At 38.5% G+C, this 13,503-nt stretch overlaps 1 protein-coding gene across 2 annotated transcripts in view; it reads left to right on the top strand.

Moving 5' to 3' along the window:
• LOC140244414 (tafazzin-like) overlaps positions 1-13,503 on the top strand; it is a 31,701-nt gene that overhangs the window by 9,359 nt on the left and 8,839 nt on the right. Inside the window, exons 2-5 of one of the 2 annotated variants that reach the window (XM_072324054.1) lie at positions 6,853-6,984; positions 8,114-8,159; positions 10,265-10,350; positions 12,126-12,206. In XM_072324054.1, coding sequence (XP_072180155.1) covers positions 6,853-6,984; positions 8,114-8,159; positions 10,265-10,350; positions 12,126-12,206 — 345 coding nt within the window. The remainder of the gene's footprint in view (positions 1-6,852; positions 6,985-8,113; positions 8,160-10,264; positions 10,351-12,125; positions 12,207-13,503) is intronic. The other variant, XM_072324062.1, reaches the window with a different exon arrangement.

The raw sequence follows: 13,503 nt of genomic DNA, 5'->3' as shown, positions 1-13,503 counted from the left end.
TTTTCCGTACGTAAAGCGCACAGAAACGTAACCAAACGTTACCAAAGACAGCGGAATGCATTGTACGGCGTGGTATTATCATTAGAAGTATATCCCATTCCTTTTTACTTTTATTTGCTCAAAGCAGTAGTCAAACCATGTGTCATTTTCGTAGCGACATCACTTAGGAATTAGAATGTATGAAGATAATCGTTACTTAATCATTTTGCGCTATTATTATAGCATTTACATTTTCCAACTGTTTTTGACAGGATTATGTTACTGTGATGGTTATGATTACGAATGCTGGTTATGAATTCAAAAGACTGGTTCATTAATCGAACTATAAAGGTAATTTTGTTTGTCAAACTTACTCTGGTTTACGTGTTATGTCTATGGGAATTGACTTTTGTGAAAATCTGGAATTGACATGGTAATGTTTTCGGAGCTGTACAGTGTACAGCTCATTTATCTTTGATCAATTTTCTCTCAAATTTCAGTATGTTATAGCTGAGAGTATACGCTTTTATAAGCTTGCCATTTATTTTTTTATCGGAAGCCGGGATCATGCTGAAATTTTCGATTGAAAATCAAAATTCGGATTGGATTTTGAGGGATTTTAAAGTTCTGTGTACAAAGTCTATGGGAACCTTTTTAGCTTGATCGGTAAGGCGTTTGCCTTGTAATGCAAGGGTCCCGGGTTCGATCCCATTACATGTCAGGGTCAGGTTCACTGCATTAATAATATTATTGTCCAGGCCATAGTGCTTTGATGGTATCATGCTTGATCCCACTACATTATCAATTTTATTAGGTGATACGCCATCAGCATAACATCTACTGTGATTGTCAAATGGACCAAGATCATATGACGTCATCTTCACTATATATGCAAATCACGGCCAAAGTTCAAACCTTTAAGTGTTAATTAATTTGAAGGTGAAGATGACATTTAAAAGGTACAGTGTCATGGTTGACTTTTGTTCGTAACCATATAATCTGTCTAAATATGCCGTCATAAACCTAGCAAGATACTAACAGTGCGCATGCGCACAACAAGAATTTCTCTTTGTTTCATATCCCAGCAACCACTAATCCAAATTCGTCCAAATTTTGTATGCGCATAGATCATGACTAGACTTTCATTTCTTATAATAAGACCAAGATCATATGACGTCATCTTCACTATGCAAATAAAGGCCAAATTATAAACTGACATTGAAAAAGTATGGTGTCGGATTCGGTCTACTCAATAATAATCATGTTTGGTGGCATACTACCGGTCCAAGTTTGGAAATCAACTGCATAGTGTTTTCACACTCTGTGATCTCATAAGGCTTGGTGGTGTCTATCTCCACCCATAGAAGATCAGGGCCCTGTTTTATGAAGAGTTAAAATCAATTATAAAGTTGATTTCAACTGTAAGTCTATGGCAGACTGTGTGGTAAGGAAATTTGAAATCGATTTTATCTTTTGATAAAACGGGGCCCAGAGCTCCTAATCAAATATTACTCTCTCTCGTGCCGTACTGCTGCTGGCGTATCACCAAACTTGTCCCTTCGTGACAAGTTCAGCTCTAGTTTATTTTTGCAATTTTTACTTTTGTGCCTCGGAAGAGAAAAACAATGGTGTTCACTCATGCTTAAAATTTCCTCTTTTTTATTGACTTACCAAGTTGATAGCCAATTAAATTACCTTTCATATGGTATAATACATTAACATTTAATTACGTGTATATTAAACTTGTGTTAAAAAGTGTTTACTTTTTTTTTCTGACTGTACATATCCAAGGAGGTATTATAGTCTCACCCTAGAATTCCCTTTACCTGATCCTTGGTATACAAGCTATAATTCCCTCTGCCATACATATTGTTTGGATACGTGGTCTAAGAACTTCTTCACCTCTTCACTTATTGCAGAACCTATTAGTGATGATGCACATGGTATGGATTCCAAAATGTTTTTCATTAATAATTCTTTTAGTATTTTCATACAAACTGTTATACAATGGAGCCTCTTTCTAATAGTTGCTGAGTCATTAATATACAAATGACGCACAGGTCTGAGTGCGTCAGTCGGAATTGTGTGCATAAGGTAACTATGGAATGCTTAACCCACGAGGCAAAGCCGAGTGGGTTTAGGCTAAATTCCATAATTACCGCATGCACACTATATTCCGACTGACGCACGAAAAGACATGTGCGTCATTTGATTTATAGAATGGGTAATTTTCTTGTCAAAAACCCAGTTTTCTATCGTGTTACCCGATGACAAAATTACTGGATGCATTTCCTTTTGGCTTTCCGTAAAGGGCATGCATACCCGTACTTACCGTTTTTACTGGATGCATGGCCAGCCATGCATCAGTTTTTTCTGGATGCATGGCCAAGCTGAGTGCGCGAACGCTTGCTTTAGTGCGCGAACCTTTGTTACAAGTACGCGTACTCTTGCTAAGTGCGCGATAACGTGTTTACCACTGTGACTCAGCGTGCGGCCAGTAAAAATGAACACATAGCTCTCGACCAATCAGATCGCAGGATTCTCGCTACCCATTCTATAACTCTTTATGTGCCGCTTTGGCAATCCCAACTCAGTTGATGGCAGCATGCCAAGTTCGCATAACTCTGCTCGACCCATAAACCCGCCTAAACCGATCAATTTTATAAATCGCCAAATGCCACAGTGGAGTGAAAGCATTTCTCATGATTCTATTCCTGTCCAGTGGCGTATCTAGGGGGGGGCAAGGGGGGCACGTGCCCCGGGCGCCACTCCTTGGGGGCGCCGAAAACGAAAAAAAGAAAAAAATCGAAGAAGAAAAAAAAAAAAGAAGAAGAAGAAGAAGAAGAAGGGAAAAAAAAAACACCTCGCCCGTACCGGGAGGGGGGGGGGGGAGAAAACTAAATCAAACAAAATAACAACTAAAATGACAATGTTTCTTGTGTTCACACCAGAATTCCATGTTTTGTAAGCTGAAATTTCGGCTCGCTCGCTGCCCTCGCTAACTGCTCGCAAAAATTTATATATATAAAAAAGAAGATAAAGAACAAAACGTGATGATGACGTGGACAAAATGACAATGTATATTGTGTTCACACATGCCATCGTTAGGAGGCTTTACACGGAGCAGCGGCTGCAATTTTATTTCTTTCATTCTGAAGCGATCGCCTATTGAATCAAACGAGGGCGCCAAAGTGTCGAACGTACGGGGGGGGGGGGGGCGCAAAAAAAAACAAATCAAACAAGATAAGAACAAAACGTAATGATGACGCGGATATAAACAAATTTCGGCTAACTCACGCGTTCTAATTTAGAGTATTTTTTTTTTCAAGTCCTCAGTTTGTTGGTATAAATCGTTATCTATAAGGCCGTCACTATATCTTGATTAGAATTGTAAGATTTAATAGGCAAAAAATGACAAGAATTCCATGTTTTGTAAGCTGAAATACAGCAATTTTCGGCTCGCTCACTGCGCTCGCTCGCCAAAATTTATCCAAAAAAAAAAAGAAGATAAGAACAAAACGTGATGATGGCGCGGAAATATACAAATTTCGGCTCACTCGTGCGTAGTAATTTAGAGTATTTTTTAAGTCCTCAGTTTGTTGGTACAAATCGTTATCTATTAGGCCGTCACTATATCTTGATTAGAATTGTAAGATTTGATAGGCAAAAAATGACAACAATTCCATATTTTGTAAGCTGAAATACAAAAATTTTCGGCTCGCTCGCTGCGCTCGCTCGCCATAATTTATCAATATGCCCGCCTCAGGTTGTTGGTATAAATCGTTATCTATAAGGCAGTCACTACATCTTGATTAGAATTGTAAGATTTAATAGGCAAAAAATGACAAGAATTCCGTGTTTTGTAAGCTGAAATACAGCAATTTTCGGCTCGCTCGCTGCGCTCGCTCGCCAAAATTTAGCACACAAAAAAAGATAAGAACAAAACGTGATGATGACGCGGAAATATACAAAAATTTTCGGCTCGCTCGCTTTGCTCGCTCGTCAAAATCTATCTAAATTTATTACATTTAAATCACCCTCGAAAGACCCCTTTTAAGTGCTTGAAAAAGCATATCATGTGGACTTTTTTTTGTAAGTCCCTACCGGGATGGGGTTGGGGTTGAACACTTTTTCAGAAATTAGGGGCGCAATTTTCGCGCTTGCCCCGGGCGCCGTTTTCCCTAGATACGCCACTGTTCCTGTCACATGTAGCTTATGTTTTATGTGGTTATTGATTATCAAGTAGTGTTTCCTACTGGATTTGCAAGTAAACTCAAAGTTTCTGTCGCTGTTTTGTTTGCAAAAGTCATGCCTCTACAATAATGTAGCTACTGGTCATTGAAAAGAAAAAGAAATCATAGATTTCAGGGTGGTCCAGAAGGGGTTTGAGCATGTCGCTGGAACATGCTCAAATTCTTGTGCATCATCCTCAAAAGTTGGCAACATGCTAGCAAGGTACTCTATAATTGGCAACATGGTCAAAATAGAATGTAATCAAAGCAAACGTGAAAACATAGTGCAAAACTTGAGAAACATCAAATTACCATAGTCGTTAGTTAGGAAATTTAATATGTGCACAAAACACAGATAGAACATTGACTGCATCTACTGTAGTCTTGCTGCGGCAGCCCAAACATGGTAACACGTTTGTGCCATATACATGTGCAGCATGCTGGAGTTATCACTGACTGTTGATTATAAATACAGAGATCAAACTAGAAAACCTAGGCCAGATCGGGCACCTTGGCACTGTAGTAAAACAGGTTGAACTCCATGCTCGGCGCTCGGTTTGGTTGTATGGATGGCGATTATATCTGCCACCTGTAGTATATAAAATACTGTTGGCGATAACATATCTGCCACCAGGAATATATAAGTATATTATATATGGTCGGCGATGTTCAATTAGATTTTATAGAGAGTGAGACAGTCCACATGACATGTAGGATGGGGGCACTGCTGTATTACATGTACACCAAATATTTTGCGAGGTTTTTATTTTCACGAATTTCACAAGTCAGGTGCTACTGTAAAAGTGGATATTTTCGCGCAACTAATTTTTCGCGCTAGGCCGGGTCAGAAGAGTTTCGCATGTTTTTAATTCCGCGGAATCAAGACATCACGCACAGGAACGTATGGCAAGCAAAAATATTCATGTGTTTTTATTTTTTGCACTAGTTTCTGGTTGCGCGAAATGCGCGAAAATTTCAACACTGCGAAAATTTCCATTTTTACAGTATTCGTGAAATCAAAGACACACAAAAATAATGACTCTGATACCAATATGAATGTGACGCACATGTCTCCGCTCAGTACAGTACTCAACGATCACGAATTTAACTACTCGCGAAATCATCAGGAAGTCCCGATTCACAAAAGTTTAGACTCGCTAGATATATGGCATATAACATGCAGTATCTAGCCGTGATCTAGCAGTGATTCACGAAGTTCATGAAAATTAAACCCTCGTGAAAATAAAAGCGTATACAGTAAATTTTAGCTGCTTGATCATACCAAGACACAGATGGCCATGGTAGCCATAGTAATACGGAAGTATTATGGTGTGGCTAATTTTCGCAAACTGTGTGCTCTACTCCCTGGCATGGAAATAACAACACATGAATTTGGGTGAAATGTTAGAATCATCTGAATCAATGCAGAAATGCTATTATTATCATCAAAATTCTGAGCAAAAAAAAAAAATAATAATTGATGATATTAGCCAGGTCTCCACACTAACTTTTTTTTTGGTGGCCCAAAAAAAAATAAACAAAAAAAGACATTAACAGTCCTTTTTTTTTAAAGGAGTCAAATATTTAAGTTTGATCATAGTAAGAATTGGAAGCTGGACACATCTACTCATAAATAAACCTCAACAAACTCGCAACACTCACTCTCAGGCACTCATTCAGTCCTTTTCATCCATCCTTTAAACAAATATAACTGCGGAATGATGAAGACTAAGTATGGATATTCATTGACAGGGACATGGGTTGCAACAACTAAACATAAATAAATGACATTAGATTACATGCAAATAACTAAGAAGCTAGAAGAACACATTTCTATTTCTCAAAACACAAAAGACAAAGTTACTTTTATGTCCTTTTTAAGGTTCCGGAGCAAAAAGTTACAAATTTATTGACATACTTTTCCAAAAATTTTGGTGGCCCGAGGTGGGCCACCAAATTTGCCCTTTTTTTAAATTTGGTGGCCCAACTTTCATTTTTGGTGGCCCCGGGCCACCGGACCACTGTTAGTGTCGAGCCTTGTATTAGCCCTAAAAAAACAACAACAACAAATTAGTAATGATAATAGACCCCTTAGAGTAGTAATGATAAAGCTGCATGAAAGTTTAAAAGTTTCAGTACAGAGGGACATATATTGTAGCACTTGTCTGATTCAATGCCTATGGGTCAATAACAAGTCTGAAAAAAAAAACAGTGCCATAATCGAACGTGTCTCTCTTCTCCTGTGTCAGTGAAAGATGGTTTATTGTTTTTATTTATTTATTGCAATTCTTTATCCAGAGTAGCCTGATCAGCATGAGATATATAAACAGGATAAACTATTACATTTCAAAACAGTATAAAGTAATCACACACATCAAGTATATAAATAAAATAATATCATACAATCATACAGATTTAAAATAGACTAACTGCCGATCTTCCTCAGGGCTCTTTTTTCGTAAAAATCCATGAAACATGAACAACAACATCCACAACGGTAACAACACCAACAATAATTGTTATATATTACACAGATAAGCTTGGTCTTTGTATAAAGCTTCTTTGTTATCATCACATGGGTATGTAAAGATCTACGTGTACATGTACGTCTTTTTCGTCTTCATTTTCCTTTTGCCACTAGGGTATGCAAACAGATGCCAGCTCCACAACGCAGAGGTTTTACAACATGAGGTTGATAAATCTCGCAGGGAGCACAAACCTCTTGTCACTGTCTCAAACCATACATCTTGTCTTGATGATGCTGTTTTATGTGGTAAGATCAGAAACTACATTGTATGTCATCGAAATCAAACAACTGAAATGTGTGCATAGAGTGTAACTTGCATGGTTGGATCACAATTTCATTCTTTGATCATGTAGATTCAGATGTAGCAGTTTGTGTGCTCTAAAAAATTTAAAAAAAAAAAATAATAATAAATAACAAGAAATGCTGAAGAACCAGTAGCCTCTACAATGTAGTTGCACCGACCGGCCAGATAATTCCAATCCAATTGTGCCAGTACTTAATAAACCTGTGCACAGTTATTATACCAGTTAATATCCATGGCAACAGATACAAATATGCTACGACACCCAGATGCAAAACCGCACTGAAAATTTGTGTGCAAGCGCAGTACGGGGTACTTGATGAAGCGAGCATCACTGCAAGCAAAGTGCCACCCTTCTGTGTACGTTGTAGTCCCACAATCTATCCGAGTATTACTTCATCTCTTGCTGCTGTCATTTTGTCTACTCGTACCACAGCTTGTTTTGTTGCTGAGCACTGAACTACTGATTATACTTTTAATGGTGGTGATGATTAACTACTGGTATGATCATTGTATTACCACAATTCTAAGTTTATCAGTCAATCACTAGTACATGTGTACTTCTACTACAATTACTCCTGCCACTGTAACCATCACTATCATCATCTTTAATTCTAAATACCATGACCACTTGAACCTTTGCCAAGTAATGCTTATCATACCACTGCTTCTGGTGTTTCTTCAACTTCTACTGTCATTTACTACATTGTAGTACTGCTACTTTAACTACTGGTACCTGGTAGTATCATTGCTATTGCTGTCGGCTGTTACCACCACTCCTAATGCAACTATGGATAATGATGATAATGCTGTTATGTACGCTCTCACTCTTTGGCTAAATTTCTCTATCCAACTAGTGCTCGGTATTAACGTTACAAAGTACTGGTATGAAATTATGACTGACTTCATTTTGAGGTACAGCTGTACGATGACATGTACATTATTGTAGAATTGTTGGACAGAAAAGTCTGTCCTGATTATGCCACAGTACCGGTATGCCAAGTTTGTAGTACCGTACTTACTTGTTGTTACCTTTTTAATTGTTTGTGCATTGTGTTTGTTTTCCCCATGTAGCAACCCTGAAAGTTCGCAGCTTTTTCCACCTGAAGCATGTAAGATGGTGAGTGCAGGAACTGAATTTTATGTGTAGGTACTGTACGAGCTGAAATTTTCGCGGTGGTTTTATTTTCGCGAATTTCGCGAATCGCCTTCGAACCGCGAAAATAACAACACGCGAAAATAACAAGGCGCGATTAACTAAGTTCAGTTAGACCCTCGTAACCGCGAAATTAACAACACGCGAAAATGTCCGCCAAGTAGCAATTCGCGAAAATATCTGTACGCGAAAATTTCAGCTCGTACAGTACTACACTCTGTTGACCATGATGGAGCCAATATGACACTGAGCCTTATCTAGAAAATCCAAATAATCAGCACTTTTTTTAATGATTTGGGAAAAATGTAGCACATCAGGTAATCAACAGGCAGCTATCCATCTTTCGCTTTGTTTTTATTTGCTGAAATGTGGATTGTTTCTTTGTAGCAGATTTGCAAATCATTAATGACTGTTACTCACTAGTTCATACTAGAAAAAAAACCTCTTTGAAAACAATAAGAAAAAATCCTGCAGAATATCACCCATCACACAGAAAGAGCCTCGCATATTACATGTTTACAATTTATCTTGCCATGTTTCTCCTATTAATAAATGAAGTAATTTCCATCTCTATGGTCGATTGTGTGCTGGGGGAGGGGGCAATGTCACAGCTTTCTTTTGATGGAGTTGTGAGCATTCCCTCTTAGATACTACAAATCACCTGTTGTTATAGACATCACAGCCTTTTTGCAAACTTTAACCTGTTGAAGACTAGTCCCTAGTATACTCGGACAGGTGTCTATGGGAAATACATGTTACTGCAAATCAACCCGTCCTCAATGGGTTTTATAAAGTATACTAATAGTGAATGGTCACAAGTGTGATGGTACAAGATTTTGCATGAGGTGAAAGATGGAGGTGCTCTATTCAATGAGGCGAAGCCAAGTCGAATAGTGCACCTCATCTTTCACCAGGTGTGAAATTCTTTTCCATTGCACGAGTAAAGACCATACACTAAAATACAACACGGTCTTGAATGTCAACAGATATGGTCCACACAGATTCTTGAATTTAGCACAGAAATGGAAACCATTGATCAAGTAGCTGCGCAGTCACAGTCACCGTGTACGTACGTAAGCGAAGCCGATCGGTTGAAGTTGTTTACAAAAATTAGTGACAGAAGTATGCGCATGTAAGCACGCTTGTAAGTGTTCAGTGTGTGCAGCAAATGTTTGTTACCTCTGCCAAGGGAGGAGGTTATGTTTTTGTTATCGTTGGTTTGTGTGTTCGTTTGTTTGTCCGTGTGCAAAATAACTCAAAAAGTAGTGAACGGATTTGAATTAAACTTGCAGGAAAGGTTTAGAATGATACAAGTAACAGATGATTAAATTTTGGTAGTGATCTGAGAATTTTGGGGGAATTTATGAAGAATTTTTGATATTTTGGCAGTTGGGTCAATGAACTTGGGAGTTCAGGCTGTGCGTATTGAGGTTTGCATGCGCGCACTAAAGTGCGTGCTCTAGTTTCTGCTAGGGCGAGGCGTGCCGTGCAGCTGAGGGTTTATGATGTAACAAAGGCTTCTATATTGGGAAATTGGGCGACTTTCAGCACACAATGCTATAACTACATATGGGTGGAAATCACAGTGATATCTCTATGGAAGAACAAGATCAGTGGTGGCATGCTTGGCGGAGGTTTGCGCTCTCAAAGTGCTTCTCTAGTTTATAATTGTGACATCAGATGGAACAAAAACTTTGAGTCAATCATGAGTTTAACACGGGAATCAATATGGATGACGTCAGCCACGCGCTATCCATTTTTGCTCTTGAAAACAAAATTGCACAGCTGACAGCCACAGCGTGCAATAGAACTTTTAACTGAATGTCACATGATGGGCAATCGACCAATCGGATAGCTACATTCTGTTTAGGTGTTGTATAATATACATTGATGAGTAGTGACAGCATCACTGCAGACCTCCATGCTATATTCATATCTCCTCAAAATAAATGCTTCACCTTTTTTTTCTACTGTATTGTAACGTTTGACTCTTCTAAGACATGCAGAGTTGATTGAATTTGTGTCGAGAAATGAAAAATGTCTTTAATATGCATTGTACACTCTTTCAGGACTCCAGGAGCAAGTGAGATTGCATTCACTACCAAGCGATACATTTATTACTTCTCTTTGGGTCAAGTGGTTCCAGTCCTAAGAGGTTGGTCCTTAAATTTCATAGTGCATGTCAAATTATCTACACACAGGAAGTTCTTGCTTAATGACATTGTGCATACAATAAAGAATAAAGACATGACTGAGCATTGGTTGAAAATGAAATGCAATGTTCATGTACCACTTCATATTGCTTTAAAAGTTTTGACGTATTATATGAAAATCCTGTGTATTTTTAGTGGGACATTTTCTGATCAAATAGAAGATATGTAATAAAAATAGTAATAGTAATAATAATAATAACTATTTCTTATTGAGCGCTTTTACAGGACCTGATCAAAGCACTGTACATACATCAACATACAACATTCACAAAATATAAGAACAACATAATTACAAACGAAACAGTTCAGTCTTGAGTTTCCTTCCAAACATTTCTTCTGAATCACATAAAGCGGAGTTGTTTTGGTAGAGCATTCCAGACAACAGATCCAGCATATGAAAATGTTTCAAAAGCTTTGGTTTTTGCTTGTGGGATTTGTAGGACTGTCTTATCGTTTTGTGACAGGAGTTGATATCTGGAGGCTGTAGGGGTGGTTAGTAGGTTGGATAGGTATTGAGGAGCAGTATTCATCATGCACTTGTAGACAAGAAGGGCTAGTTTGAAATCAATATGCTCTTTGATGGAGAGCCAGTGAGTGTAACTGCTTCAGTAAAGGAGCACTTGGTGATCTTCTCTTTATACACCAAGCACCAGGTGAGCCACTCGATTTTGGAGTCTTTTCACATCACTGACATTCATATTTACAGTGTATATTAGACATAAAATGTAATGCTACATTTGAGAATAGATTAGGGCCACGTAGTTACGAGGTAAAAGTTTGATCACCATTACTGTATTACTATTTTCTCGTTATCTATTCAAACGATCTCGAAAGTTGTCGGTGATAGACTGTAAATTTGGGAGATGAATTAGAATGGAGCATGTACGAATGTATCCCAATGATAAAAACAATATGTTCAAATTGCAATTTATTAACAGATTGCCCTACATCAATGCAAACACATGTAAGCACCAATTTAACCAGAGTTTTAGTAGTTTGAAGCCATGTTAAAATAAAATGATGTATCATACATACCTGTGCTGGATTCAAGGCAACAATCTCCTGATTAACAGTAGTCGGGACATTGTAGGTTTGAATCCAACCCATGTACATTACATGTATAATCATGATATCTTATCATGGCTATTAGTACTACGAAAACACTAAATTTTTGGCAGTAATCAGAGATTGTTGGTTCCATTCCAACCTGAATATGTATGGCCATGATATAATATCATGGCTGCTACTAGAACACTGGTTAATTGATGCTTATTTATGTCAATGTAGGGCACTCTGTCAATCAGTTGCAATAAAAACAACTCAACACAAGAATTCATTAATTTTAATAAATACACAGTACCCACTGTGTGCTATGAGGATAAGAACCAGCACAGGCTGTCAGGCAGAAGTTCAGTAGTCCAGTGGATACGACGCCTGTTAGGTAATCAGGAGGTTGTTTGTTCGAAAGCAGCCCAAGTATGGACAATGTCCATGATATGAAAGTCATGGCTACTACACTGATCATTTGGTGTTTGTTAATACATTGGTGAAGGGCAGTCTGTCAATCAATTTGTAATAAGCACAACTCTGCACAAGATATAATTTGAATATATGGTAACTACTGGCTTTATCAGTACATAAAGTGTCTTTTCCAAATCAGTTTGAGTTGTGCAAGAGAACGTGGAATCATTAATCGCTATTTGTGCTTTATATTCAGGAGATGGTGTGTATCAGCAAGGTATGGACTTTTGCTTGGAAAAGCTCAATGAAAGAGGGTGGACGCACATCTACTCAGAAGGTAAGACACCATGTATGGGATGTGACCGAAATTATGACTGGAAATGACAGTCTATCCTATTAGATATCAATCAAGTTTTTGTTTACCGGGGTACCACGGTATTAAATCATAGTGACTCCCTTTGCAGTAGAGACCAAATCTTGCTTCCATTATTGCTCAGAGATAATGTAATGTTTGTATAGTCAAAGTTCCGATGACATCATCAAGCCATGGCTCAACTGGCTGAGGTGCAAAAACTGTGTACTCACTTGCACAGCACACACATTTAAAGCGTTATATCTCACATCACATTATGACATGAATTTTATCAGGCTGGCTAGGCAGGCGGGTATGCAGTATGCATACCACCCGCAACAGCTAGCTAGAGGAGTGCTTAGTACACTGGTGTTTTGTTTTTGCCTCACAGGAGGCATTTTTTTTTTTTTTTTTAATGTCACGGTATCTCATCTAAAGCCCAATATTGTATGTACAGGGTGGCCCAGAAAGAACGGAACACCAAAGATCTTTAATTTAAGCAATGTTGTTGCAAATATGTCATCATTTTGCATACTATTCGAAAGGCTGTTCTTTTTCCAATGGAATGACACCAAATTCTTTAATTTTGGTGTATTCGTTATGATTTTAGGAACATTTTTGTCAACCAATGCAATTTTCAAAACGTGATCATTTTGCACTCTCAGAGATACCAAAACCAGCGAGAATCTGGCTTGCCATAGAACCAGTACAGAGACTCCAACTCTCCCGCTTTCGACTTGAGATCTCCCGCCGAAAGCCCATTCTTGCCAAATCTCCCGTTCTCCTGCTTGAGATTTGATTTCTCCCGCCCTGGCTCTGTGTCTCCCGCTTGAAATGATTTCTTACTTATTGTCATCATATGCTAAAAAATAAGCCTTAGATAGCATGAGAGAGCATCTAGAACCCTAGACCAGGGGGTGTTTCATCAATTTAGTCAGTGCTGACAAGCTGTCAGTCCCTGACAATTTCAGTAAAATCCTTGGTTTTGATTGGCTGAGAAGCTTTGGTCACTGACTGTTACTATGGTGATTGTAAGAGACTGACAACTTGTCAGCGCTGACAACTTTGATGAAACGCTCCCCTGGACCCTGGCCGTAAGGAACTTCGCGCACATCAATGTTGGAGTCTCCCGTTTGCTAGGGGTTTCAGGCGGGAGAATCTCCAGATCAGAAGGTGCCTGGGGTTGGAGTCTCTGCCAGTAGCGTTCACAGTGTGTGGAATGTAGGGCGGAAGGTATTGTAATTGTCTGTTATCATTACACGCATTGTGCATAATGTGAATG

This window comes from Diadema setosum, chromosome 2, assembly GCF_964275005.1.
Source record: "Diadema setosum chromosome 2, eeDiaSeto1, whole genome shotgun sequence".
In the NCBI taxonomy this organism is placed as follows: Eukaryota; Metazoa; Echinodermata; class Echinoidea; order Diadematoida; family Diadematidae; genus Diadema; species Diadema setosum.
The sequence above is the reverse complement of the archived record's forward strand: the minus strand, read 5'-3'. Positions and strand labels throughout refer to the sequence as shown.